The 25,869-nt window shown below is 37.2% G+C and overlaps 7 protein-coding genes across 16 annotated transcripts; 2 read left to right on the top strand and 5 right to left on the bottom strand.

Annotated features, from left to right (window-relative positions):
- Positions 1-7: 7 nt before the first annotated feature.
- On the bottom strand, positions 8-1,126 carry LOC149943896 (small ribosomal subunit protein uS7). The gene is made up of 4 exons (XM_090175556.1): positions 1,031-1,126; positions 691-822; positions 419-628; positions 8-361 (listed from the first exon to the last, which is right to left on the bottom strand). The coding sequence occupies exons 2-4, from the start codon at positions 811-813 to the stop codon at positions 65-67; spliced, it is 630 nt and encodes a 209-aa protein (XP_090031682.1). The 5' UTR covers positions 814-822; positions 1,031-1,126; the 3' UTR covers positions 8-64.
- A 23-nt stretch (positions 1,127-1,149) lies between these two features.
- On the top strand, positions 1,150-5,558 carry LOC149943894 (calcium load-activated calcium channel). 2 transcript variants are annotated; one of them, XM_090175558.1, is made up of 7 exons: positions 1,150-1,326; positions 1,506-1,583; positions 1,643-1,702; positions 1,758-1,872; positions 1,937-2,081; positions 2,148-2,243; positions 5,446-5,558. In XM_090175558.1, the coding sequence occupies exons 1-6, from the start codon at positions 1,266-1,268 to the stop codon at positions 2,238-2,240; spliced, it is 552 nt and encodes a 183-aa protein (XP_090031684.1). In that variant the 5' UTR covers positions 1,150-1,265; the 3' UTR covers positions 2,241-2,243; positions 5,446-5,558. The 2 variants fall into 2 exon arrangements, with proteins under 2 accessions (XP_090031684.1, XP_090031683.1); XM_090175557.1 differs by lacking the exon at positions 5,446-5,558 and having other exon boundaries at positions 1,153-1,326; positions 2,148-2,339.
- LOC149943895 (FAD-dependent oxidoreductase domain-containing protein 1-like) lies at positions 1,937-4,541 on the bottom strand. The gene is made up of 10 exons (XM_090175555.1): positions 4,498-4,541; positions 4,094-4,385; positions 3,807-3,936; positions 3,649-3,748; positions 3,486-3,580; positions 3,238-3,416; positions 3,032-3,174; positions 2,835-2,970; positions 2,675-2,779; positions 1,937-2,608 (listed from the first exon to the last, which is right to left on the bottom strand). Exons 1-10 carry the CDS (start codon positions 4,539-4,541, stop codon positions 2,354-2,356), a joined length of 1,479 nt encoding a protein of 492 aa, XP_090031681.1. The 3' UTR covers positions 1,937-2,353.
- LOC149943893 (putative GTP-binding protein 6) lies at positions 5,081-6,583 on the bottom strand. Its single transcript, XM_090175554.1, has one exon. The coding sequence runs from the start codon at positions 6,581-6,583 to the stop codon at positions 5,105-5,107; it is 1,479 nt and encodes a 492-aa protein (XP_090031680.1). The 3' UTR covers positions 5,081-5,104.
- Positions 6,584-6,593: 10 nt separating this feature from the next.
- Positions 6,594-7,348, bottom strand: galla-2 (MIP18 family protein galla-2). Its single transcript, XM_090175559.1, has 2 exons — positions 7,263-7,348; positions 6,594-7,137 (listed from the first exon to the last, which is right to left on the bottom strand). The coding sequence occupies exon 2, from the start codon at positions 7,068-7,070 to the stop codon at positions 6,594-6,596; it is 477 nt and encodes a 158-aa protein (XP_090031685.1). The 5' UTR covers positions 7,071-7,137; positions 7,263-7,348.
- LOC149943891 (uncharacterized) lies at positions 7,341-23,450 on the top strand. Of its 7 annotated transcripts, none has more exons than XM_090175552.1 (24): positions 7,341-7,533; positions 8,518-8,693; positions 8,773-8,947; positions 9,023-9,098; positions 10,329-10,869; positions 11,031-11,374; positions 11,446-11,729; positions 11,811-12,780; positions 12,845-13,292; positions 13,362-13,561; positions 13,631-13,764; positions 13,829-16,003; positions 16,074-16,323; positions 16,504-16,786; positions 16,905-17,089; positions 17,162-17,383; positions 17,506-17,616; positions 17,791-17,919; positions 17,982-18,511; positions 18,579-18,903; positions 19,144-19,500; positions 19,997-20,890; positions 20,951-21,300; positions 21,427-23,450. In XM_090175552.1, exons 2-24 carry the CDS (start codon positions 8,579-8,581, stop codon positions 21,431-21,433), a joined length of 9,105 nt encoding a protein of 3,034 aa, XP_090031678.1. In that variant the 5' UTR covers positions 7,341-7,533; positions 8,518-8,578; the 3' UTR covers positions 21,434-23,450. The 7 variants fall into 7 exon arrangements, with proteins under 7 accessions (XP_090031678.1, XP_090031675.1, XP_090031679.1 ...); XM_090175549.1 differs by having other exon boundaries at positions 19,847-20,890; XM_090175553.1 differs by having other exon boundaries at positions 7,342-7,533; positions 10,635-10,869; positions 19,823-20,890.
- On the bottom strand, positions 23,436-24,653 carry LOC149943890 (uncharacterized). Of its 3 annotated transcripts, none has more exons than XM_090175561.1 (6): positions 24,508-24,653; positions 24,187-24,242; positions 24,012-24,088; positions 23,845-23,952; positions 23,680-23,784; positions 23,436-23,612 (listed from the first exon to the last, which is right to left on the bottom strand). In XM_090175561.1, the coding sequence occupies exons 1-6, from the start codon at positions 24,570-24,572 to the stop codon at positions 23,550-23,552; spliced, it is 474 nt and encodes a 157-aa protein (XP_090031687.1). In that variant the 5' UTR covers positions 24,573-24,653; the 3' UTR covers positions 23,436-23,549. The 3 variants fall into 3 exon arrangements, with proteins under 3 accessions (XP_090031687.1, XP_090031688.1, XP_090031689.1); XM_090175562.1 differs by having other exon boundaries at positions 24,141-24,242; positions 24,508-24,560; XM_090175563.1 differs by lacking the exon at positions 24,508-24,653 and adding an exon at positions 24,347-24,476.
- Positions 24,654-25,869: the final 1,216 nt, after the last annotated feature.

Raw genomic sequence — 25,869 nt, 5'->3', positions numbered from 1 at the left:
CTCAAAATAAACATTATCTTTCTTTACACAATGGAAATTTATTTCTCAATAGTTGTACATTTATTTATCGGTTAGATTTGGCTACTCTTTCCAATTCATCTTTCTTCTTGATTGCATAACTATTGGAAGAGCCTTTTGCAGCGTTGATTAATTCATCAGCCAAACATTCAGCGATAGTCTTGATGTTACGGAAAGCAGCTTCCCTAGCTCCAGTGCAAAGTAGCCAAATGGCTTGATTCACGCGTCTCAATGGTGATACATCGACAGCTTGTCTCCTGACAGTACCGGCTCTTCCGATACGAGTAGAGTCTTCCCTCGGTCCAGAATTGATGATAGCATTTACAAGAACTTGTAGAGGGTTCTAATAAAATCAACGATTAAGATAGACATAATAATGAATGAAGTACTATCATTCTACCTCTCCAGTTAGCAAGTGAATGATCTCAAAAGCATGTTTAACAATGCGGACGGCCATCAGTTTTTTCCCATTGTTCCTTCCGTGCATCATCATGGAATTAGTTAAACGTTCTACAATGGGGCATTGAGCTTTCCTAAATCTCTTGCTGGCGTAACGTCCCGAAGAATGTGGCAAATAACGGGCATATTTCTCTTTAACGGCGATATAATCCTGAAATTTTTTAATTTTAATCCATATGAAAAAACTAATTGCTATGCCAGACAAAGGCTTACAGTCAAACTGATATCGCTAACTTGAACATCGCTAGAGCTCCAACGAGCAAATAACTTGATTTCTTGTTGATCTTGGGCAGGAGCCCCAATGCTAACGGGTACGTCGTCCCAACTTTCTGACATTATTCCTCTCTGAAAATTATCATTAATGGTAAATTAAAATAAGCCTAGATTGCGGCGGTCCGCCACGTGTGAACCAAGGCACTTAATAATTGAATTAATCGTTAAAAGGTCCTGACTTTAACGTAAGTAAAGTTATTTTCAAAACAAGGTTTATTACTTAGAAATAAAAGTAAAATTTTCTGTTAAATTATTTTTAGGCCAAAATAAAATATCTTACATATTTTCAAACAGCTAAATACAGACGTACTAGAATGCCAACCAGTTACTAAAAGAATCCGACAAAAATTTAAGATTTTCAACACGTAATGGCGCTCTTCACGTATTACGAAAAGAGACATCTAACGGTAACCGAAACTGAGATATTTTTTAGTGCAACGGGTACTGGACCTACCAGCTACATTTCCTTTAAAAACCGTTTCTATTTAGTTTGAAATAAAAATTTTATTAGAATAATGTGGTCAGATACAGTTTTAATTCTTGTAATTTCAATTTTCACCGCTTTAATGGGAGAAGGTAAGTTTCTATTCATCGAGATTAATTCGTTAATGGTAAAGGCTTAAAGATTTAACCGGAAGTCGTTGATATTTCTAATAAATTTTTAAGTGCATGTCCCCTATAATTAGGGTTGGGGGTAAAACCTACTAGCTTTAAATAATTAACCATTAAACAATATAATAAAGTTATATAAACAGGTTTGACGTGGCTTATGGTCTACAGAACTGAAAAGTACCAAAAACTTAAAGCTGAGGTTGAACGGCAAAGCAAACGGTGTATGTTTCGCTTGCTCTTTTTAATGGAAAATATATTACATAATGCTTGATAATTTTAGTGGAAAAAAAGAAAGAAGCCCATGGAGAGACAGTGGACAAACAACAAAAAAAGAAAATAGGTTTATAGTTCGAAGTTTATTTTTATAACAGGAACTTAATTTTGTTAACGTTTAGAAAGGGAAGAAGAAAAGCTGAAAAACAATAATAGAGATTTATCACTGGTTAAAATGAAAAGTATGTTTGCCATAGGATTTGTATTCACAGCTTTACTGAGCATGTTTAATTCTTTGTAAGTTCACTGCATATACACCCAAGTTTTGACAGTTATGTGTTTAATAAATTTGAATCCTTAGATTTGATGGAAGAGTAGTGGCAAAGCTACCGTTTATTCCCATTTCATGGATTCAAGGTGTTTCTCACCGTAACTTATCTGGTGAAGACTACAGCGATTGTTCCTTCATTTTCCTCTACATCATGTGTACCATGTCCATTAGACAGGTTATTTTTTTTTTTATTATTTTACTGAATATATAAGTACATTTGTTAAATTTTACATTATTTCAGAATATTCAGAAATTGTTTGGATTTGCCCCATCTCGAACAGCCAGTAAACAAAGTGGAACCATCTTCTCCCCTGCGGCACAACCATTGAAATAACAAGTAATGTTTTTTCAAGTAATATATCACCACCATCATTATAATAACTATAATAAACTCTTTATTTATCAAAATAAACAAAAAAGGTGAACTGCTTAATTATGAAGTAAATTTTATACAATATTACTCTCAAACAATGGCTCATTGTTAAAAACTCTTTCTAAACCAAATCTTCCTAAATTAATGGTTCTATAATCCCCATCCAAGATTAATTCTTGCACAGCTCGACCAATACCAGGTGCCATTTGAATACCATGCCCACTTAGGCCAGTAGCAAAAATTACGTTATTGTAATAAGGGTGACACCCTATTATGCCATTTTGGTCCAGCGTGTTGTAATCATAAAAACCTGCCCAAGCACTCCTAACCTGTTAAAATAGCTTATAAATTAGAGAATTTGGGAGTTATGACTTAAGACTAAAATTTTAAATTACCTTTATGGCTTCAAAACAAGGCACCCTTTCAGCTAATTTTGGCCAAACTTCATTATCGAAAAATGTGTAGTCCACATCTAAGTTACTACAATCAGGTTCCTCACACTGAATTAAATTAAAATTGCATCTTTCCCTTTTTAAATTGACATCTTTTACTAACCTCAATGGGAGATTTTCCTCCAATATAATTACCACCCAATCCTTCACGTCTACAATATGCCCCACAAGGATTGATTATGAATGGACAATCAATTCCAGGTCCATTTGGACAATGAAAAACGTAGACATAACGTTTTCTGAAAAAACCAATTCAAAAATTGTTTTGTTAATATAATTAGCTCTATGAATGATATATACCTTGGTTCAAGAGGTATTGCGTGTTGTAATATCCCAGGTCCAGAACCCATTCTTAGCATTTTCCCAATATTTCCCGACTCATAACCAGCTGCAACAACTAATATTGAAAATTCAATTTCTTCTTCTCCATCAGGTGTTTTGACCTTTCATATACAGTCATATTATTTTCTTAATTCTAAAAATGTTACAAATACAAAAAGACCAACTATTGCATAATTGACAGATTTGCGGTACTCTTTAAATTCCTCGTTGTAATCCATTGCTATATCATTGAATTTGAAACCAGTCACGTTGGCATTGGCATATTTTACACCAAGTGACTCGGCTTTACATTTAAACGCGGAGAGTAAAGCCCATGGATCAAACCAACCCTCATTTTCTAGACCTTTAAGATACCCACAGTTAATTTATGAATTGGAAGTAGATAATTAACTACCATAGATTAATTAATTACCATACGACCCCAATGCGATTCCTTCGGTATTTATCCATGGAAACATCTCTTTAATCGCCTTTGCGGATAATAATTCTACCCTAGATCCCATTTCACTGTAAATTCAACATTTTTATTAATATAAAGTCAACACTATAATGTTTAGAAATAAATGTGTTTATACAGTTGCAATTTGTGGTTAGCTTTGAGCTGATCGACCCCCTCTTCTGAGGCCAGAAATAAGTAGCCATGAGGCTGGAATTTTATATCAGGCAAATCCGTATCTAATAAGGAAATATCATATAGCTCATATCTAAAGGATATGCATAAATTACAGCTTACCTAAACAACTGAGATGCTTCTTATAATCCCTTAAAAACTTTGAACTGAATAAAGATAATTTAATATTTTCATGTAGTGAAAACTGTTGACGAATACCTCCAGCTGATAAGGCCGTTGTCGACCTTGTATACTGTCGTATAAAAACAATTAAATGAACAAAAAGATCCATGTTAGGCAATTACTAATAACAGTGCCTAGTAATGAAAGCATTGCCTGATTTCCAAATAGAAGCTATTAGAATTTTGTAGCAATTCATTATTCATATCATAATCAAGCAAAAAACCTACTGTATTGTCTTTTTCCACAACGCTAACTGAGATGCTGTCAGGTGCCCGTTGTTTTAACCAGTAGGCAATTGAAGATCCAATTATTCCACCACCAACTATCAGTATATCTGTTTGTCGAGGTACTTTAATGTAATCCTCAGCTTTGGAACCTGAATTGGCCCAGGTTCGCTGAATATCTTCTTTGATAATTCGAAAAGTCCTTGCAACTGGGTCCTTAGAGTCATGTTTGAATCTCAAAGTAGTCGTACTCAGTGGCCTTACATTGCTAATGTATTCGTACAGTAGTTTATTCCTGTAAAGAGGGACTAATAGGTTATTCACTACTTTAGACATTTAATTATAAGAATTGTTAAATTAGACTACTAGAAGGGGGTTCAAGGGGCGGGCTAAGAATGTGGACTAACCACCAGTTTCTCTCAATCTTCGTGATTTCGATGCTGACTGACATCTAGTGTTACTTTATACATATTTAAGAAATGCGGGAAAATTGAAATTTGTCTAATTATTTCCCTCTGTTATAACCCTAGATTATGGTACATTGTTTTCTGTTAAGTGTTTTTACTGCCGCTGTTGTACCCATATAACCCATTATTTCAAAATTAAATAAAAAGTATCAGGTTGCATATAAGCATAAGTAACATAATAACAATAAGTATGACACTTCCAATTGCTTAAATGCTAATTTTCTAACCGAAACTTTTTGCAGCACTGATATAAGCTAGATATCGGAGAGCACGTTCAGCTGGAGTCGCGAGTAGCTTTGGCTTTGTTTTGAAGCTCGCGTGCGAATCATGCGTGATAAAAAACATGAGCTCGTGCCGCTGAGAAAAATGTTTTTAATTTTGATCATTTTAGCCGTGATTACGCAATAACTATGAAAATCAGTTTGGTTGTAAATCTCGTTAATTGTCATCCTCATTTTTATTATGTTACTTATGATATAAGCAATTGGTACTTAGTAATCTGCAGGTTATAAATAAATAAGACTTTTGAAATTGCAACTATAACCTTTTATTGTTCTAGCACTAATAAACCATCGCCATATTCGTGCTGAAACTTATTGAGAATGGCTTTATTTAAAATACAATCAACTAATAGAAAATTAACATCTTCATCAGCCCTAGATTCCATGACTGAGGCAAATTTATACAAAAAACTAGTTTCTTCTCCACCCATGGGCACTCTGAACGTGCACCGCAAAAGCCCTTTATTGGAAATGACCCTCTTCTGAATTTCCTTTCTCAAATCACCGACTCCATCCCCTGTCTTAGCTGATATCAAAAAACTATTATTTTCGCTAAAATCACTTTGATCCTCCACCAAATCAAATTTATTTCCAACTTCAATTATAGTGTCCTGAAGAGTGGAGCTAAGTTTCAACTGTTTCAGCGTAGCGAGTACCGTTTCTTTTTGAGCTGATGCATCCGGATGACTGGCATCCCAAACATGGACTATCAAATCAGCCAGGGCAACATCCTCCAAAGTAGCGGTGAATGACTCAATCAAAGCCAAGGGAATATCCGATATAAACCCAATCGTGTCCATAAAAAGAACTTGAAAATTGTCCAATTTCCCCCTGTGAGCAGTTACGTCTAAAGTGGCAAATAGTTGATCTTTCGGTTCCAATGATTTATCTTCGGTTATGGATTTAATAAGACACGTTTTTCCTGCATTAGTATATCCAACAACAGCTATGACTGGTATTTGTTTGGCAATTCTATTTTTACGCAATAACTGTCTTTTTTCCTTCACATTTCTCAGCATTTTTTTAAGTTTTATTTCTCGGGCTAGTAACAGTTGTTTCCGTTTGCTGATTAATGTTTCTCCAGAGCCTCCTATAAACTGCATTCTGCCACTTTCACGACCATGCGTTCCTTGCGTATGCAAAATAGCTAGCTTTGATTTTAAATAAGGTATTTCTGCCAGGGCAGTTTGAATTTTAGCCTCTCTACTATTGGCGTGTTCAGAAAAAATTTTAAGAACAATTGTATATCTATCGTAAATGGGTAGTTTAAATTCATGTTCCATTTCCTTCTGTTGTAAGCCTTTTAACATATTCACACTTATAAAAACAGCTGTTGTATTTCTTGATTTTTCAATGCCTGATTTAATAGCTGAAATAGCCACGGAGGACAAAAATTGAGCTTTACTAGTGTCTTTAACAGTTGTTATTAATGTCCCAGTAACAGTCCATGGATACAGAGTTTTTGTTAATGATACAGCTTCTTCTAATTTATATTGCGCAATTTGGGGGCTATTCTGACCTGGACCCCACTTAATTCTAGGCTGGACCACAAATACTTTGTGCCCAACTGCTGGTATTTGGAAAATAAATTTTGAAAATTCATTATGTGTCTTATCATCTAAGATTGGATCAAATTTGTTTGACAACTCATCTGTAGAATATCTAATCTTGAATTTAAAATGTTGAAACCACGATTGAAATTTATCAAAATGATATCTTTTAAGGTCAGTAAGGATGATATTCATTTTTGCACGTTTATTTAGAATCAAGACACTGGTTAACAACTTGCAACAAATAAGGGTTTTCCAAAGCAGCGGCAACGCGTTCTTTGTCAGCTAATTGTTTATTAACCGCATTTTCAGAGGCGTGACTACCTGGAGTTAATTGAACATCAACCTTAAATCTATCGGGCAAACATCTCAATAGTTTAACGCGGATAGCTAAGCCAATTAAAGTTGCCATACTACAGTGTGGTATTGTAGGGGTGAAATTAACATATACGCTATTATCATGATCAGAAACTTTGATTAAATTTTCATCAACAACATTTAACTCTTCAAGCGTTAGAGGATGTTCAGGGTCATTGATACAGCGTACCAAATCAAAAATTTCTCTTGAATCTATTTCATCAGGGATGTCTTCATCATAATCTTTGTCAAAAACTTGTCTCTCTTCTTTTACAGAATAAACTGTTGGATTTACATTATCCAATGTTTCTTTTTGCGTGTTCATATCGAATACGTCAGTTTTTTCAACTTCATCACAAACTGCCCATGCCTTGACCTTTGAACTCTTCAAGCTAAGAGTTTTGTTTACGAAGAAAACAACGAAATAATCATTTTGGAAAAATGAGTTAGTAATTATAATAAACGGGATAAAAACGTAATGAAAAATGACAATAAAAATTTAAAATATTTCCAAAACCTTCAAAATTTCGGAGAACGTCCAATGGTCACGTCAGGTAAGATTTCGCAAGAAATGAATGGAATAAAATACGGGTAATGACGTCATACATGAACAAAAAAAAAACGCGAAAGAGTCCAGTCGCCATTTTGGGGGGGTCCCAAAATAAGAAAATATTTGGGCGAAATATACATTGGAATACTTATCAAAATCTGCCTGCATCCGTCCTAATTTGAATAACATTCGAGTAAATAACCTTACCTAAGCTAATAACCCAAAAGAACGGACCGAGGTAATGTAATATTTTTGTTATTCTTTAGATTATTTGTGGTTGCTTGAAATAAACCGTTCGAGGGCATTAATATAGGCCTAGCAATAGTCGGTGTTTATCCTTATTACGCCGTATATTGAAAGTTTCGTTACTGTTCGTTGTTTAATATTTAAACGTAATTTTTTAATCGTAAGTAAAGCTTTTCACCCTTTGTTTTGTTTTCAATACTATTTAGGTAATGGAAATGGGTGATGTCAAAAATTGTTCCGCTCTAATCAATCTATAGGCCTATATTTTAGGCTCTTAATTAAGCCTTAGTATTTCATAGAAAAGATTGCGTTAAGAAATTTGGTTATAACAAAGGCACCCCGCTCAGAAGGATTAATTTACGTAAAAGCCTATCTACTCTTTAATTTTCATAGTTTTAATATTTCTCTGAAACGTTCGAACATCTACTTCCTAGCTTTTTACATTTGCTATGCTTATATCAATGAATAATTGGTCGTAACTCTTTTAACAAGAACAATAGACCTGTATTAATGAAAAGGCTACATCATATAATCCTTTGAAAGTTTTGATGCGAATTAACTTATTTCATAGTAGTTTGTTTACATACCTTTGATTGCATACATTGTTTCTTATTTTTGTCTGGTAAACAACGAAAAGGGTAAAGGAGACTGCTTTTAATAAGTAAATCTCTATACTTATTCTAGTGTTTGCTGTTTCTTAGTTGGTTTGGCTCCTAGGTGGTAGTTACATGTAGTAAATAATAAGTTACCCCAAATTATTTAAGAGATTAAATTTAAATTGACATTTATAAATCTATGGGGGGAGGGGGTAGGAATATTTGGTTATTATTTTTTTAAACTTTTTCCACTTTTGTTATAATTTGACATACTGATATTAACTGTTAACCATTATCAAAAAAAAACTTTTTTAATTTACATTATATTTAAAAAAAAAGTTATATTTTGTGGAACAATAATTCCATGATTATCTTTTTAGGGAGCAGGTCGTTCCCTGGGTACCATTGCAGCAGTATACTCAATGACTTCTTCTGTTCAGCATGTCGAGCGTCTCGGGGCTTTCAGGAAAGGGGGAGAAAGGCAAGTCCAAGTACCCAGCCCTAGACATCAATAGTCTTTATAAAGGGAAGAGTCTTGAAACACAGAAAACCGTTGGTAAGATACTTTGGTCTTAACCCTCTCATCTTATAAGTGGTTAAAACTTTTTAAAAATAATGCAAATCCGATGTTTCAGTTGCCCCTAAACATGGCATGCAAACGCTTGGTAAAGTGGGCACTGGGCGGCGTATGCCCCCTCCAGCAAATCTACCTAGTTTGAAGAGCGAAAATAGTGGCAACAATCCAAACGTCAGTCTAGTTCCTAGCGGTGGACAGGGATGGGGCAACAACAAAGAGAGAGAAGATGGAAGGTAAAATTTGCTGCAAATTGTGTAGGAGTTAATAATATATAGGTAGTTCATGTTCATTGTTGTTTTATTTTAAAGTGTCCCCTCGGCAACACCACCATTGACGCAGCCTTCGCAGTCGACTTCGTCACATTCTCAAGCACCTTCTCAGAGAGTAAGTATTTGTTTACTTAAGAATTCGCTAGAAGATGGGGTGTGTTGGTGTCGTAATTTCATCAGATGAACATCTAAATAATGTTAGGTGTACTAAATGTGTACTGGTAAGCTTTTCTGTAAAAAATGGTTTACAGTTACCCTTTATTTAAGTGAAGTTGTTTACATATTTCATTCAAAGTTTAGCATTGATTGAAAAATGTATACATCATTGGGAACCTAGTTTGATAATGGATAAACTCCAAGAAAAAAAAACTACTTTTACATTACATATTAGAAATTTTTATTAATTACCATTATTTGAAGAAAACATAACTAAGAGTGGTTTTTAAAAAGGTCTAACAAGTTACATATTAAGTTAAGCTATTTGTTACTCAAATGTTTGTACTTCAGCTGCTAACGTGTATTAGGTCATTAATGAGATTTAACAACTCTTTTAGTTTTGAAGTTATATAAAATCTGTTTAAATTATTTTGAATCTATCTTGAACAAAATTGTTCTAGGGAGTTATAAATAAAAAAATATCTTATCAAACACTAAGATATAAGTTATCTCTGTGGTTTTCTCTTAGTATTCGTGATTTGGATTTCTTGGGGAATTCAAAATAAATATATTCCTCGGTAAACAAACTAAACTAGTTAAATAAAATTTGAATATTTTAAATTTAGTCCGGAATTTTGAGATGTAACGATTTGAAAAGCCAATAAGAGTTTTCAATGATAACTGCCCTTACCCTACTTTTTTAAGAGAGGCAATAATGCATTGGTTTAATATTTGGTTGGACTGCTTGAATTTTAACGCTATAATTTTTTTTGGATGTTTTGTTACGAAATTGACTGGGGCCCTTAGGTTAGTTCTTTCATTCCTTATTTTATGGTTTCAAAAGACAATTGTTTGTTTTTTTTTTTTTAAGTTAATGGAATTAAGTGCATGCAATAAGTAGTACCTCTAAATGCACATTAATCAAAAATAAGCTCTGGCTGTGCTAGATATTTTCACTAGTGTTTGGTTATCTTGCACTGGAATCTGGTTATTTAATGCATCGAATCTTACCGAAATTCCCTTTTGGTGCTTTTTGGCAATATTCTTTTTAGAGTTTGAATTGTTTTGTTGTGGTGGGCTTTAATTCAATTCTCCTTCTGTCTCTCTTTCTCTTTTCTTTCTATTCCCTACCTCTTTCACGGTTGTCTCTTCCATCCTTTTTATCACTCTCGCTATGTTGCCTCTCCAGGGTCAAACTGCCTCCTCTGCAGGGGGTATTGGAAACTCTGGTACTCTGGCAAGCTCGGTAGCTTCGCCTGCCGGGGGAAATTTCGCTCCTGGTGGCGTTGGTGGAAATCTTTCAGGCGGGACAAATGCCTCGGGCGTGAGCCCAGTTGGAGTGGCGGGCAAAGTTGTTGCTGGGGGGATAGCGAATCATACGGGCACCGAAGTGGTGGGCAATCCAGGCTTACCTTCGTCGACACTGGGCAAGACCTGGAGCAGTGTCATGTCCAGTCAGGACGAAAGTGGTCCACAGTCGCCATTTTTCCCTCAGGAATTCCCAAAATTGGCTGGTGGAGATGCTCCTCCTGCGAGTCCCACTGTTGCCTCAACTCCCAACGAGAGCCCCAGTTTATTAGGTGGAGGAACAAACATCACTGGCAATGCTGCAGGCACGGCTACCGGGGATGGCATAGGTGGCCTGGGAACTGCTTCCATTTCACTCGGTGGGCCTGTAAGGCCTGGCCCAGAAAACATTTACGGACCTGGTCCCAGTCTAAGGCCGCAAAGTTAGTATAAAATTGGTTCTATTTAAAAATTGCAAATATTATAATGAAAATTGCGCTCAATGACTTGATTACTGTAGCTTTTTTACTAGTTAAAATATTTCCAATTTTTAAAATAACGTAAGTTTGAGTAATACAAAAATTAACATTTATTGCCTCTCAAGCCGAGGGGAGCTGGGGACGAGGAACTTTACAGCAGGCCACCTCCGCAAACCAGCAACAGAACAGTGGCAGTGGCGTGAACGGCTCAGACATGCCTCCTCCCGCAGGCCCTTCATCTCTCCCAGGATCCAGAGGAGGGGGAGGGTATCCTCCTTTAGGAATGAGTGGACGTCAAGGAGGATCTGCGCAAAGTGGTGGCTCTACCAGCGGAGTGCCTCCAGGCAGCTCGGGCCCCTCTGGAAGCAACGGATCTCAGCCAGGTGTAGCCCAACCTCAGATGAGTGGTCCTCCTGGATCCGGGCCCCAGATTCCACCACCTCAATATAGGAACTTAATGCCTCCTTATGTATGTTGATCTTATTTGCTTAATTTCAGTAATAAATACTGGTAGCTATGTAAACTTGTAATTGAATTTAGATGTATTCAAGAAATTTTCCTGGAGGTCCACAAGGATTTACTCCTAGTTACTCTGGGATGCCACCAGTTAATAGACCGCCTCAACCGCAACAACAGCAACCTCAGCATTATTCTAATTACCCAGACAGTCGAATGCGTGGGGGACCACGTAACCTGAAGGAAGAGGAAGCCTATCAAAGACCTGCACCTGTTATCACGGAAAAAGACTTGAAGGGCTTTGATGAAATTTTGCAAAATGAAACTCAAGATGGTTGGGCTGCGACGCACGGTGAAATTGACTATGAGTAAGTTTAATTATGCTTTTTCTTGTTTATTAGAATTTTCAATATTTCTTATAAATTATTATTCCTTAATTTGATTTTTAGAGCCAAAGTAGTCTTTAGTGATGATGAAGATGCATCAGGGAATCCTCGTAAGGATCGTTCCCGCCATTCTCGCTACAAGGAAGGTGACAGAGATGGCAGAATTGAAAGAGAACCTGTTAGGTCAATTTTAATCAGAGATGAGAAAAGTAGTCGACCCAATCAACAAGAAAGAGAGAAAATGAGAGATAAAAGTGGTAGAGACTGGGAAATGAACCGTTCTGGAGAACCCTTTGACAGAGATGATAGAAGAAAAAATTGGAATCAAGCCCCTCAGACTCAACCTGGGAGACCCCCCAGCAATGAAATGAGACCACCACAACCCCCAACGCCTCAACAACAGGCACCGCCTCAACAATGGCAACAACAAAGTCAGATGCCTCCACAGTCTCCTAATCAACCTCAAAGAATGCCCATGTCTGGACTGCAACGCATACCATTTGATTACAGAGGCCCACCACCCTCATCTGGACCCACTCCTGCCGAGGCTCCTCCTTCTGGTGGTCCTTACCAAGGCCCTCTCTCAGGAAATATGCCTGCTCCACCTCATTTGAGAATGGGACATGGACCATATCCTTCAGGTGTTCAGAGGCCTGGGCCATCTCCTCCTCAGACTGCAGTTCCGGGAGGCTTACCTCCTGGGCCACCCCCTCAAACTAGGCCAGAACTTGATGATGAGGAGATTTGGCATCAAAGGAGACGTCAGCATTCTGACGAGATGAATTTGACTGTCGAACGAGCTAGGCAAAGGAGAGAGGAAGAAGAAAAGAGGTTTAAGGAGAGTAAACAGGCTGCATCAGCTTTAGACAGAGGCTCAAGTCAGGGTGGGCCTCCCCAAAGCCCTATGCAAGAGAAGCCCATGGGGCACATGTCTATTCAACCTCAAATGAATCAGTCCCAACAAGGTGGACAACAGAGTCAAATGCAAAGTCAAGGAGGCATGCCTCAACGAATTGATGAAAAAATGGAGAATGTGAGTAACTTCACTTTCTGAACTACTGATGACAATTTAACAATCTTTAATAACCTTCCTATAGGGCTATGGGTTTCAACGCAACAGTTTCCACAAAAATGTTCCTCCTCGTTTTCAAAAACAACAAGAACTGATGCGTCAACATCAACAGTTTATGCGCCAAGGTCCAGGTATGGGACAAGGTGGATCTCAGGCTCAAGGAAATCAAGGACCCATACCTCCTTATGATCCTCATTGGGGAAATATGCCACCAGGATCAATGCCTCCTCAGTATGGTGGGCAGATGCCTGGCATGAAACCTATGGGTCGTTCACGGTCTGATAGTCAAGGCTCTGGAACTGATAGCTATGAAGGTGAGCGGTGCACTCCAGATCACCCATTGCAACATGCAGCTCATCCGCACCATGGGATGCCACCACCCAGCTTTGATCCTCGGGAAATGCATCATAGAGATATGTGGATGTACGAAAGGAAAGCTACCTTAGGTGGAGGAGCGGGGCCTGCCAGCATGGGTATATATGTAAACTAATTTTAGCTATCATTAATTTTTATTAACTGGCAAACTATAATAATATTTTTAGAATACAAAAAGATAGAAAAGGATGAAACTTACGATAGAAGTAGAGATCGCGAATTTGATGGAAAGGAACATCATTACCGTGATCAGAGAAGTTTGTCAGGAAACTATGAGGAGAAAAGGGTTCCTAGAGAGGGTTTTATCGAAAGTGGTGGTAGAGAAAATGAATCTTGGGCTAAAGAGTATGACAGGCCTAGAAGCTTGGTAAGATAAAGATTTTAATTTTAAAATTTTAAACTTATTTTGTGACTAATGTAAAAGTTTTCCTCCAAGGGTTCATTTGAAGAAACTCAAGCTCCTTCTACTCCAAATGCTAGTCAAACTGAAAAATGGGAGAAAGAAAGACCTATAAGACCTGATAGCCGAGATAGTAGAAACAGTAGGGATTCATCTTTCAGAGAGGATAGGTAAATACAAATACCATTTTCTGTAATTATTCCTTTTAATAAGTTTATAAAAAAAAATTCTCAGACCTTCAGTAGAGAGACAAGAAAGCCAGAACTCAACACATTCTAGTGCAAAAGACAGACGCAGTAGTAAATCTCACGAGGAGCTTGAAACTCGAACCCCTCCCATTACCGAATGGGGAGACACTCCTTATCCGGCTGAAACGAAAAGACGCCACGATTGGCACTCTCTTCCTCCTCCACCGGCTGTGGCCCAGCAACTGGAAACTACAGGGACATCAACTAGGAAGAATCTAACCCCGTTGAAAAGAACAACCTCAAACTCCCGACCTCCGCCTCCTGGAAGTCCCCACGATCGTCGGAATCAAAATGAGGGGAAAGAAAGCTCTCCTAATGATGGAAAAAAGAAGTCAGACGCTTCTGATCATGAGAATAAGAATCAGTCGAAAGATGAAAAGAATGAACGTAATTTTGAGGCTCAAGAAGTTAAAGATAGACATTCTGAACCTCAATCTGACGGTTCTAAAAGAAATGATAAGCAAGACAAACACGGAGATAAGAAACCAGACAGCAAAAACTCTGATGATAAAGGAGTTGATACTAAAGACAAACACCAGGCTGATAGAAGAAACCGCGGAGGCAGAGCTTCCCGAGGATCTGGCGGTGGAGGTGGTGGAAATTCTAGATACGAAACAGCCAATGTTAGGGGTGGTCGTGGAGGGTACGGCACTGCCAGCAGCAACAGTCGGGGTAGAAGCAGAGAATACAGAAGATCTAAAACCGGTGAAAGAGGACCGCGATTTGAAAAGAGCGCGAGAGGGGGATCAGAAAGGAACTCTGAAAAAAGTGTGCGTAAAGACAAATTAGACAGCTCAGGCTCGGAAGCTGAACTGAGTGGTGGAAAGAAACCAAATCGTTTACGTCAGAAAGATGAAGATAGCGAACTATCTGTTGATGAAGTTAGTGCATCAACCACTGATAGTGTCCACAATGAAACTAAACCAGCTGTTACATTAGAGCTGAAACCTGCAGATGATGATGGCAAGGACAGAAAACCTGACAAACCCAAAGATAAAAAAGAAGCTAATCGAAAATCAGATAGAGACGATGGTGATTTTAAATTAACCTCTAAAGAAGATAAAGGTGGCTTTTCTCCACGTGGAGAACCAAGCAGGAGGGGAAGAGGAGGCAGTGCTGTATCTTTTAAAGGTTCCCGTGGAACCAGTATTCGTTATACTTGTAATAATTATGGCCCGCCTCCCTCAAAGGCTGCCTTTGGATCTGGAAAGACTTACTCGAAATCGGAAAAGCATCATGAAGATTTGTCCGAAATAAGTCGAGATGATCACAAAGATAATAAAGAAGCTGATAAAGAACAAAACCAGAACAATTCCGCGAGTTCTGGAAATATACAACTATCCTCAAATAGCGGTAGTGCTGTAAATAATGATAATTCAAATCAGGCAAATAACTACAGACCTTACGAAAAGCACCCTCGTAAACCAAACCGGTACGAAAGTCTTCCTCCACGTTTGCAGAAGAGACAAGCTAGAAGATTTGAGGGTGGAAATCAGGTAGAAACTTCTGCCTATCATTCAAGAGGTGGTGGACGAGGTGCAAGGGGAGGTAATAGAAGAGGGGGTTCAGGAGGAGGATCAGCAAATGTTGGAAATCCTGGTAAAGAGAATATGTCGGACATTGGTAATGAAGAATGGGAAACAGCATCTGAAAGTAGCGATGTTGGTGAAAGAAGATCCAATGTTAAGGATGGAATGCGTAAAGACGGTCGAGATAAGGTTAAAAAAAGTTTTTCCAGTCAAAGGCCAACTTCAGATCATCAGAATCGTAGATCGGGAGGACAAGGAGGAGTAGGATATGATAATAGATCAAGTGCGGGTGGTTATGATCCAAATAAAAGCAACCGCAATGATAATAGAGGACTTGGTTCTGGGAAAAACCCAGGGGGTGGTGGTGAAAAATGGTCTTCTGGTGGAAATACTGGGGCTAACCAGTCTTCCTATCATCAAAGGCAAGGAAACACCCAACATCAGTATCACCAACAAGGCTCAAATTATCAGAATAGGACTGGTAATCGCAATAGTGGTGGCCAGGGAGTGGCTTCTAGGCAAAATTCATCTGGTATGGGTCCCAAGAATGAGAATCAAGCTGTCTTCGCAGTCCCGACTATAGATTATGATCAACCCTCTATTCAAGCTGCGCTAACTGATCTTTCCAATAGGTTGGTACAACTCTTAATTAAAGTTGGAAGGTATTTTTTCCCCATGGTGAAAAACTTTAACTTTTTTCAGGAAAAACATGAAAAAAACTGAAGCTAGCACAGGTCCTAAGGTTCCAAAACCAGAAAAGGAGAAAGCCAATACCTTAGAAGGATATGACCTGAATAATTTTGCCAGTGTTGTAATAATAGATGATCAACCTCAAGTTACCACGGATGACCCTGATCTGATTTGTGACTCTGAAAATGGTTTTCAAGAAGTAACCTCTAAAAAAAGACACAAGATAATGGCCGAAAGCGATGTCAAGAAACTAAAAAAAGAGGTAATTAATATTATAACCGCTGTAACTTAACTTTTTTTACAATGATGTTTTCAATAATCTGTCAATCCAATGACTAATACGTTGATTATAACTTCCATAAAAATTCTGAGTTTTCTTTAACAATTTAAAAGATGGCTTTATATAGTTATTTTCAAGCCTAACAATTGATCAATTTTACAGACCTTAAATGGTTCGGTAACTGCCAACCGCATGAAAAATGCCTCTCGGTCTAGGCCAAGTAAACTGCCACCGAGATTAGCGAAGCAACGGGAACATAACCGAATGGGATATCCAAGAGCTAGCTCTGGTGGTCGAGAATCGGAAACTGGGAGTAATAACTCACAAGGAATGAACTCTAGTATGCAGTCTCAACCTGCGATAAGCTCATCCATGAATGGATTTTCCTCAACACACACGACAGTCACTGAAACCTTATCGAGTACATCTAAAGCCGTTCCATTCAGTAAGTTTTAAAGTTCCTTTGAGGGTTATTTAAGGGGATGTTTCTAGAAGCATTATTAAATGTTACAAGGGGAGAGGTCAATCAGCTGTTACATTTAAAAACCGGTGCCTTTTCACAGATTCTCCCCCACCACCACCGGTAAATGCCTGGGATAAGCCAATAACGCACAGTTTGCAGCAGTCTCAATCAGCAACTTCTATTAGTCAAAATAAAGCTTCAAATTTAGGCACATCTACCCAGCAAAGCACCACTGTTACCACTGCGGTGGCAACTTCTAGTTCGTGTCTTCAACAAGAACTACAGGTATTAATTCTAGCCTTTCACTCATAGGCTCGTGCAGAAACCCAAGAATTAAAAATATTTTGCATCTTTCAGGCTCTTACTGTTTCTTCCAAGTCCAGCAGTTTTGATCGCAGCGATCAACACGATAGCGGTATTGATGTGAGTGATCAACCAGCCTCTACGGCTTCCTCTCAGCGTTCTTCTCCTAGTAATGACTGCAAAGCGCTGACACCTGCACCAAATGCTGGGGTAGGTGTCCCACAATCTTCAGGGAAAGTCGGAGTGCCTGCTAATGCAGAGAATCACTCTAACTTGGTAATTTTAGGATGTTGCTTTTTTGAGTGAATTTTTAGCCTTGGTTCCTATACAAAATCTAATGAAAAAGTTGCATTTGAAAAGCATTTACTTTTCTAACATTATTTTGCCTAATATTCTAGGCTTCGGATATTAACGGTGGAAAATTAAGCACTGTTATTTTTGAAAACAAGAACTTTAAAGCTGAAAATGCTGTTTTGGACAAGTTTGGTGGGCAGAATGGAAAGCTAAAAGTAATTTTCCTAATGATTTATTTGAATTTTTGTTTACCATGATGACCAAATAGAGCCAATCCCTTGAATTGACATGAAATTACTAGTCTATTTCTGATATTTTTTATTTTTAAAATAATTCAATCTTTTTATTATTACGGTATAAAAATCCTCATTTTTTCTTTTGAAATTCAGGATGTGCCTGGTAGCAATGTTATGACCACTGTAAATACGGCAATTAATGATGGCAAAAATTGTATAGATAGTGAAAAGTCCAAAGCCTTGCAATTACCAGTTACATTTTCCAAGGATACTTTTGGAAAAGTTAGTTTTCAATCTTATGAAAATGTTTGCTTTTAAGCTTAATGTGTTTTAATTTTTCTTAGGAAGTGGATGGTAGTGAGATGAAATTGGATTTCACTTTTGACTCTGATCTCGATAGATTAACCGATGATAAGGCTGGAATTAATATCGTTGGTTCCGTACCAACCTCGACCAATTCGACAAATCTTGGTGCTAATAAACAAGTTCCAATAGGTCGAAATATTCACAATAATAGCCAAATGCAGCAGCAAAGTACTACCTCTTCCGCACCTTCCCCGAACTTAGGGGCCCAGTCTCCAATTTCACCTTCCACGGATGACCTAAATATGAAAATTGCTTCTGTGAAAAAGGTCTGGGAAATAATGCCTTCAATGCCGACAGTGGTAGAACATAGTTCACCTGGTGCTACGAATGTAACTGGCTCCTCTGTGGTGCCCGAGAAAGTGTCCCTGGTTTCATCTCAAGCGAGTTCAACCTTTGCAACTTTCTCTTCTACAGTTGACCCCAATAACTTAGCCAACTACTCAAGTAATGACGCTTGCACTACATCTAACATAACTCCACCTTTAGATGCCACGGCTATGGTGTTTAGGTGCGTATTTGCCCTGTAGCAGAATTTGCTTTGTTTATTCAGTAGTTACAACACTTTCATTTCACAGGGATCCATCAATGAATCAACAAAATCAAGTTACAATGGGACCGCCCAAAATGGGGCAACCAACTATGATGGATCCTTCTAATATCTGTAAAATTAGACCACCGCAACAGAATCAAATGAGCAATGCACAGATGCACCATCAAAATACCATGGCAGGGTGCGGTTTACAAGGAGGACCCAACACTGTTAGTCCTCCACCAAATCTTGGAAACTTGGAGACAAATCTTCAGGGAATTCGAACGATAGCTGGCCTGGCAAACTCTGTTCAAGTTGGAATACCTGCAATTCCAAGCCCGCCCACTGTTCTCTTCAACTCTACACAGCCGGTAAATTTTAAATTATAACAGATAATTAAGGGAGGGGCTGAAAATAGTTTCTTTTACGCACTTTTAGTAGATCTGATTTGATCTCTCATTGATCCTAATCAGAGGGACGAAACTGTGCAAAAATAAATTACAAAATAAATTACTTTGGTGTTCTTTATGGGCCCTAAATTTTCATTTTTGTTACACTTATTATCTTTTCCCCTATAATTCTGTACCTAACAATTGTCTCGCTTTTTTTAGATGCCCCAAACTGGCTTGTACCAGGCTTTGCAAATGGATAGTAGTCAAGTAATGTCTCAACAAAATCGAGCTGCGGTGGTGGCAGCTGCGATGGCACAATTTACACAGCCTCCGCCACCTCATCATGGATACGCTCCCCTGGGTACTTTTGGCATTTCCCATCAGCCATCAACAGCTACTCAACTGTCTAATGCCTTTGGGCAACAGAGCATGTTTATGCAGACTCATCCTCACGGGCCACCAGGTCCACCCCCACCAGGATCCCAAGTTGCTGCCCAGAAGGACTTGTATTCTTCTGCTGGACAGTTTAGGGTTCAAGCACCGTATGGCCAACCGCAACACGTTACCAACAATCAGGTATTTCTATACTTGTAGTATTCTCCATTGTTGGTGGTTTTTTTTGGGTGAGATGCTCAAGCATGTTTCTGCTTGCACTGTTTGGTTTTTGCAGGAAATTTTATTGAGTTCATGTGAGGTACCCCTTTGCAAATAGCACAACCTCTTTCCAGAGTAGTTTAGATCAATTTTTTGAGATTATTATGGCTTTTAAGGCTTTAGTTATGTTTCTTATAGTAATGCATGCTGCTGCAAGTATGTCATTGGGTATTGTTTTGAAAAATAAAAGTAGCTTTTGGCAGTAGATACAATAGAAAACCTTATTTCATGAAAACGGAAATAGGTTTTGAATCAGCAGAGTTTGCAGAATTCCCATTTGCTGAGCTCCCAGCTTATGCCAACCAGGCCTGGCCAAGGGGGCACTGGAACTGCCAATGGTCCGCCCTTGACGACGCTGCACAATCTGCATTCAGTGCAGCACACACCACAGACTTCTTACTATTCTTCCTCGGCTCAGGCTCAAGCAACGCCAGGATTTTACCACCCACATCATCCTCACCAACAAGCTGGTCAAATTGGAACACCAGGATCTCCCCTGCAGCAGCAACATCAGTTTTCTTCGATCCAAGGCTATGGATCTCAATCCTCACTTAACCTGTTACCGGGTAATGGATCTGGAATGACGCGGAATTTTCGGAGCTACACGGGCCATCAGTTCAAAACTTCAAATGGTCAAATAATGGGAGGAATGGCACCTCCGGGTGATTCAAACCTTCACGGAATGACCCAACAGCAACAACAAAGAACTCTCATGGATAATACATTATCGAACAAACCCGGAGTTTATTCCTCCAATACCATTTCAAGTAGTACAGTCGCATCTTCTGTTATGACAACTGGTTCAGCCCTGGTTGCTTCTCAGTTTTCAAACAATGCCAAAGTTCCTGGAAATTTGCTTCAACAAGGAAATAACCTAACTGGAGGAAGAATAACTAATAATTTGGGATCCAAAGGACCAACTGGCACTCCTTACGCTTTGAATCAAGGAACGCAGTACAATTTTAATCAGAATAAGTTTGGACAACCAACATGCGTACGTCCTCCACCCGCTGTGGTCTTACCAGGAATGGTTAGAGGAGCTCCCCACCACACCCTTCCACCTCATCATGGTCCACAAATGCCAGCCACAGTTAATGCTGGAAGCATGCACTATCCTTCACCTATTCAAAGGCCGCCTGGTGGACAGGGAACTGTCATGGTATCCCAAACTACAAATACACAACTGGATCAATTAACTCTAGGGCATAATCAATCCCAAGTTACCCAGAGTAACCAGTTAGCACAGCAACCATTGGCCGGTGCTATTTTGCAAGGTGGAAATCATAGATCAATGGCCACTAATCGTTCTCAGGTGAGATATTTACTGTAATTATTTTTCTTTCTTAAAACTTAAGATGTTTTTATTCAACAGCTGTCCTCAGCGGAACAAGCCAAAATGAGAGCCGAAGCCGTGCAACAAACCCAGATGTTCTTCACCCAGAATAATCCAAATCATGCACTTACGTCAGCTCCTTCTGAGACAACCAGCACTGCTCAAAGCACTATAACAACTCAATTGAAGGAAAGTGTATCGGAAAATGAAGGTCGCGTATCTTCAGATGTGAATGATAAAGGCAAAGGTGAAGAAGCTGAAGGAAAAGATGGCAAGATAAATGCCAGTTCGAGCATTATTGATTCAATTGCATCAACATCCTCAGCCAGTAGCACATCCACAGCTACAGCTTCTTCCACTTCACAGCTCTGCGATGATTTGAAAAACATGTGAGTGTTGTAATATTTTACTTTTAAACATATACCCATGAAAAAATATTTTTAAAATATTCAGTTTTTTTGTTTTTTTTTTTTAAATATTGGATGTTTACGCCTCAAATGTAAACCTTGAATTAGAATTTAGTGATGGGTAGGTTTTTAATATTGGTTTTCTTAATATAAAGATCTTAATGCTGCTTAGCTTCACATGTATTCAGAATTTGTCTTACCCTTCGGTTAATGCGATAACAAAGTGATTAAGCTTATATTCTCTAATAAAGTTGTAAAACAAATACCACAAGAGGCGACAAAAATATTCAAGAATTTAAAATAAATGGAAACCAAAATATTGAGCATAAGATTAACGAAAGTTTTCAAGCGGGACCCCCCTCCTTAAGACTTTCGTCATTTCTAGCATAAATATTGTTAGTCTTATGAATTACTGTCTTCTAATAAGATTTGTAAGCTAACAATTTGCGATAAAAATCCATGGTGGACCAATTTCAATCACCTAAATATGTGCGACTAAAACTGAATAAGACTCAAATCCACACACTTGGATATAAATATACATACATTACTACCTTTAGCTCGTAGATTTGGATTTATTTTTAATTTGGCCAAATTGAGTAAACGCTTAATTATTCACGTTCGATAATTGTATTAACTACTCTATAACCAATTTTTTTTTGAAAGTGTTTTGTCGAAATACAACTATCTGATTTTGTTGGAAAAACAGTGGGAAGTATAAATTGTATATGTGCACTTATTTGTTTAGCGTATATATATCCTTTTTTGTTTATGGTAGGTTGGATTTAAAATTTTGAACTGTTTTTGGGGGTTACAATAAATAATGGGGGGGTTATTCTGTATCACTACAACGATGGATTAAAAAATACCAGTGTAAAAAGATCAAAATTGGTCTTTTGGTTTTAGCGCCATGGCTTAGATTATGCTGGAAAAAAGCTATTCTCTAAAAAAAGAAACATTGTGGTGCAAATTTAATGAAATGTTTGGGTAAACAAAAGTGCACAGGAATATTTAATGGTTAATAAAAACGGTATAGTAAAGCTGCAATTTTTATGTATCTATATAGTGAAGCGAGAAAAAGTTTTTGGGGGGAAAAATCTAAATCAAATTTTTTCTGTATAAGTAAAAACTTGTGTTGTTATTACCCTGTTCCGAAATAAAATAACGTCTGCTGAACTCTCGACGGACTATCTTGTGGAAATCATGGTATTAATATTTAAAAAAAAACCAAGTGAATTTGAATTCCCAAATGCTAAAATCAAGCCCGTGTTGTAGTTACTATTGAAAAAAATTATATAGATGCTCCGCACCCTACACCTTTTGTCTGAAAAGGATTATAAATATATGGCCAAGTTCATTGGGAATGTATAAAAATTGTGGAAAATCGTGCTAAAAGTATAAAATGTTACGACAACCCCTCATTCCTTAAGTATATATAAAATTCCAAAAACCCATGTGCAGTTTACAATAAAGAAGTATAAAAGTTGTAGTCTTTAAAAAATTTAATTTTCCCAATTTTTTTACTATCTGGTGGAAAAGTGTTTTCTACTAACGTGTAAAATCGCAAAAGAAAAACCCTATATTGTCATTGCGATAATGTTGGAACTATACGCAAGATCCCTTAAATATACCCACCTTTTCTTTAAATCTTGCAATAAATGGTCGATTGCGAGATATTTTTGTTTTGTAACTATGGAAAAAAATAGGGCATGTTTGTTAGATTTTAATGTTTAATTTGCGAGTGAATATATTTGGGAAAAGAAATGAATCTTATAGTATAATAATTGATTATTGTTTTTTCAATGTGTAAAAAATGGGAATATTCTCAGTTCATCTTGGAGCCACATTTTGATAGCTCCGTTAAATGACTAATTTTCCCCTTTTTTTAGTTTTCCCTATTAAAAATTGATTCCTATCTAATACTAAATCTAAGTATGAAACAAATTTTAGCTACCCCAGGTTAAATGAAAAACCCTTCGTATCAACTGCAATTACCGCGTCTTTGTAGTTGGATGATTTTGCTGCAATAATAACAAAAAGCACCAAATGATCCATTTTCCTTTTAAGACATTGTATTTATTGTAATATTTCATACTTAGTTTTCTTCATTAAAAAGAAATAAAAACATTTCATTTTTGTGTCTTTTTAAATTGCCATTGTGTACCATTATTAAACTGAAATTATTTTTTAATTGGAAATATAAAACAATTTTAGTTATATTTCACTGTAAATTATATAATTTGATCTGGCTTGAACAGTTCTGGAGGTTTACCAAATGCATTGTAGTAACACACCTAATACGAAAAAATCACTACTTAGAATTAAGTGAATAAAGTATGACAATTAAATACAAGAACTCACGATAGTGGTAGCCATTATATATTCCAATAGTGTTGCCACATCAGCAGGTTTTTTAGCTAATTTCCCATATTCTTTTGCCAAGCAGTTGTGAATATTATTACTTTCCTATTAAAACATGCAATAAAATTTTTTTGGGAAAAGTTAACTAGACTTTTGCAAACTTACAGCTGATGTTATGTGGTTGCATAAATAGTTTCGGACTTCGTCGACAGTTGAGTTTTTGTGATCAACATCTTTTGTTTCATGTTCGCATTTTCTAATAGCTTCTTTTAACTGCAATTTTAAGTTGAGGGTCTTTAATTATCTAAAATATCAATTATCCCTGCGCTTACATTAAATTCTTTTGCAGTGTTATGTCGGCATTCCCTGTACTTTTTTTGAGCTTCTTCATCTTCACTTTTGAGTCCCTCTAAAAGGGTAGCAATTACCATAAACCTTCAATTTAAATTACGATAACTTACGGCAACTAAGGTATGTAATTCTTTTAGCAATTTGGGATATGTTAACCTCCGATTCGTTTGGACATTGTCCATTTATAGGAAAAGAAACTGTGCAAATTATCCCTAACAAAAGTGATAGAACGTTAACAGGGTGCATTCTACTTAACAAATGCCACGTTTCTGATTATAGTGAAAATATTAATTTTAATCTCAAGTCTCAGAAAAACAATGTTTTCTTGAGTCAGCTGTGTGTACATAAATTTTAATTAATGACTATTCTATTAAACTTGCCTTGCGTGTGCTTATTCTACGACTTCTACTTAATTTACTTTGTCTGCCCTTAATTATTTATTGTCGTGACATCCTGGTTTTTGTTATCATAACTTACAAGGAGACATCCCAAAGTGTAACCCACCGATTTTGTTCAATCTCAGGGGATTGGTAGACCTTCATGTATCAAGAAAAATCCTAAAGGGAATTTATTCAATTGGCAACCATTTTGCCATGGCAACGAAAAATGTTTTGACAACAACAAAATTCGAAATTTTCCCATTGAATATAACATGGGATTCTGACCGATTCCTACTCTAGTCAAGGAAAATCAAATAGCTGTTTTAAAAAAATACAGTAAGTAAAAAATTTTAATAAATATTGTGTCCTTTAATTTCAATTTTAAAATTTGGGCGCGTTTTTGGCTATTTTTAACAATAGGTACTTTTGTTTTTTTTGGGTTTTGTTTATTTTTTTAGATGTATTATTTGTCAAGGATTACAATAATGCAAAAAGTTTTAACCGCAATTTATTATTTAGAAAGATATGATAAATTTAAAATTGTTACTTGCCAGCAATTTTTACCTAGGAAAATACGACATATTTCGAGATTTTTATATGTGTTGGATGAGGTAGGACTGATGACGAATTAGATTAAACGACAAGATATTACTAAATTTTTAAAACGTGTGCAAACCGAAAATGTGTTTACGGCTTTTTTTGTTTTGTTTATTATTTGTCAAGGATTACAGTAATGCGAAAAGTCTTAACCGCAATTTATTATTTAGAAAGATATGATAAATATAAAATTGTTATTTGCCAGCAATTTTGGGATAAGTGTAGAATAGCTGCCCCCCACCCGATTTTTTTATATATTTTTTTTGGATAGAGGGCAAGATGGGGATTACTTTAATTTTAATTTTTTTTGGCGGAAATGAATATTAACAAAGATATGCATTTTTAAACATTGGCCTTTTGCAATGAATTTTCCCTAGGACGATGATGACGAAAAATAAAATGTGGAACTGCAAAACATACTAACTTACTTTTTTATTTAAGGTATTTTTGCCGTATTTCAATGCATTTTAGGGGTTTTGGCGGGGATAATAGGTTAGGTTATTTATATTAGGTTGTATTAATATCGGGTTGATGATGCTTGGTACTGTCTTCTAGGTTGCGTTATAGATGGCCCATAGCTTTTTTTAGTATGGGGTTGGGGAGGCGCCGCGCGCCCCCAGCGCTCGAGCGAAGCGAGTGCGCGGCGCCGTCAGGCGCCAATACTTAGAATACATTCGACGTTGTATAAGTCAACATCACACAGACGACATGTAATATGGCATAGTATGGTTAAACAAGTTGGCAAGCCAAAATATACCTCTCCTCGGAAGTATGGTCCCTAGTGGTATTAATTTCTCGATACGACCCCCAAAGATATCTCCGCAATTCAGAGTTATTTACGAAAAACCAGAAATACATGAAC

The sequence above is a fragment of the Leiobunum rupestre genome, chromosome 5 (genome assembly GCF_980474605.1).
Source record: "Leiobunum rupestre chromosome 5, qqLeiRupe1.1.hap1, whole genome shotgun sequence".
NCBI lineage: Eukaryota > Metazoa > Arthropoda > Arachnida > Opiliones > Sclerosomatidae > Leiobunum > Leiobunum rupestre.
Note: the sequence above shows the minus strand (reverse complement) of the source record. Positions and strands in the feature narration are given on the sequence as shown.

What these genes read in the sequence shown, in the direction of transcription:
- LOC149943896 (XM_090175556.1), bottom strand. Translation starts at nt 813, where the DNA reads ATGTCAGAAAGTTGGGACGACGTACCCGTTAGCATTGGGGCTCCTGCC. An exon ending in TTAGCGATATCAGTTTGACT is followed by an intron (nt 629 to 690) that starts GTAAGCCTTTGT and finishes AAAAAATTTCAG; the next exon opens with GATTATATCGCCGTTAAAGA. An exon ending in TTCACTTGCTAACTGGAGAG is followed by an intron (nt 362 to 418) that starts GTAGAATGATAG and finishes TGATTTTATTAG; the next exon opens with AACCCTCTACAAGTTCTTGT.
- LOC149943894 (XM_090175558.1), top strand. Translation starts at nt 1,266, where the DNA reads ATGTGGTCAGATACAGTTTTAATTCTTGTAATTTCAATTTTCACCGCT. An exon ending in CACCGCTTTAATGGGAGAAG is followed by an intron (nt 1,327 to 1,505) that starts GTAAGTTTCTAT and finishes TTATATAAACAG; the next exon opens with GTTTGACGTGGCTTATGGTC. An exon ending in GTACCATGTCCATTAGACAG is followed by an intron (nt 2,082 to 2,147) that starts GTTATTTTTTTT and finishes ACATTATTTCAG; the next exon opens with AATATTCAGAAATTGTTTGG.
- LOC149943895 (XM_090175555.1), bottom strand. Translation starts at nt 4,541, where the DNA reads ATGTCAGTCAGCATCGAAATCACGAAGATTGAGAGAAACTGGTG. An exon ending in AAGATTGAGAGAAACTGGTG is followed by an intron (nt 4,386 to 4,497) that starts GTTAGTCCACAT and finishes CCCTCTTTACAG; the next exon opens with GAATAAACTACTGTACGAAT. An exon ending in CTTGTTTTGAAGCCATAAAG is followed by an intron (nt 2,609 to 2,674) that starts GTAATTTAAAAT and finishes CTATTTTAACAG; the next exon opens with GTTAGGAGTGCTTGGGCAGG.
- LOC149943893 (XM_090175554.1), bottom strand. Translation starts at nt 6,583, where the DNA reads ATGAATATCATCCTTACTGACCTTAAAAGATATCATTTTGATAAATTT.
- galla-2 (XM_090175559.1), bottom strand. Translation starts at nt 7,070, where the DNA reads ATGAACACGCAAAAAGAAACATTGGATAATGTAAATCCAACAGTTTAT.
- LOC149943891 (XM_090175546.1), top strand. Translation starts at nt 8,579, where the DNA reads ATGTCGAGCGTCTCGGGGCTTTCAGGAAAGGGGGAGAAAGGCAAGTCC. An exon ending in AGCGGGGCCTGCCAGCATGG is followed by an intron (nt 13,293 to 13,361) that starts GTATATATGTAA and finishes TAATATTTTTAG; the next exon opens with AATACAAAAAGATAGAAAAG. An exon ending in GCCACGGCTATGGTGTTTAG is followed by an intron (nt 18,512 to 18,578) that starts GTGCGTATTTGC and finishes TTCATTTCACAG; the next exon opens with GGATCCATCAATGAATCAAC.
- LOC149943890 (XM_090175561.1), bottom strand. Translation starts at nt 24,572, where the DNA reads ATGAAGGTCTACCAATCCCCTGAGATTGAACAAAATCGGTGGGTTACA. An exon ending in ACACTTTGGGATGTCTCCTT is followed by an intron (nt 24,243 to 24,507) that starts GTAAGTTATGAT and finishes CACTTTTGTTAG; the next exon opens with GGATAATTTGCACAGTTTCT. An exon ending in AATGTCCAAACGAATCGGAG is followed by an intron (nt 24,089 to 24,186) that starts GTTAACATATCC and finishes CTACCCTTTTAG; the next exon opens with AGGGACTCAAAAGTGAAGAT.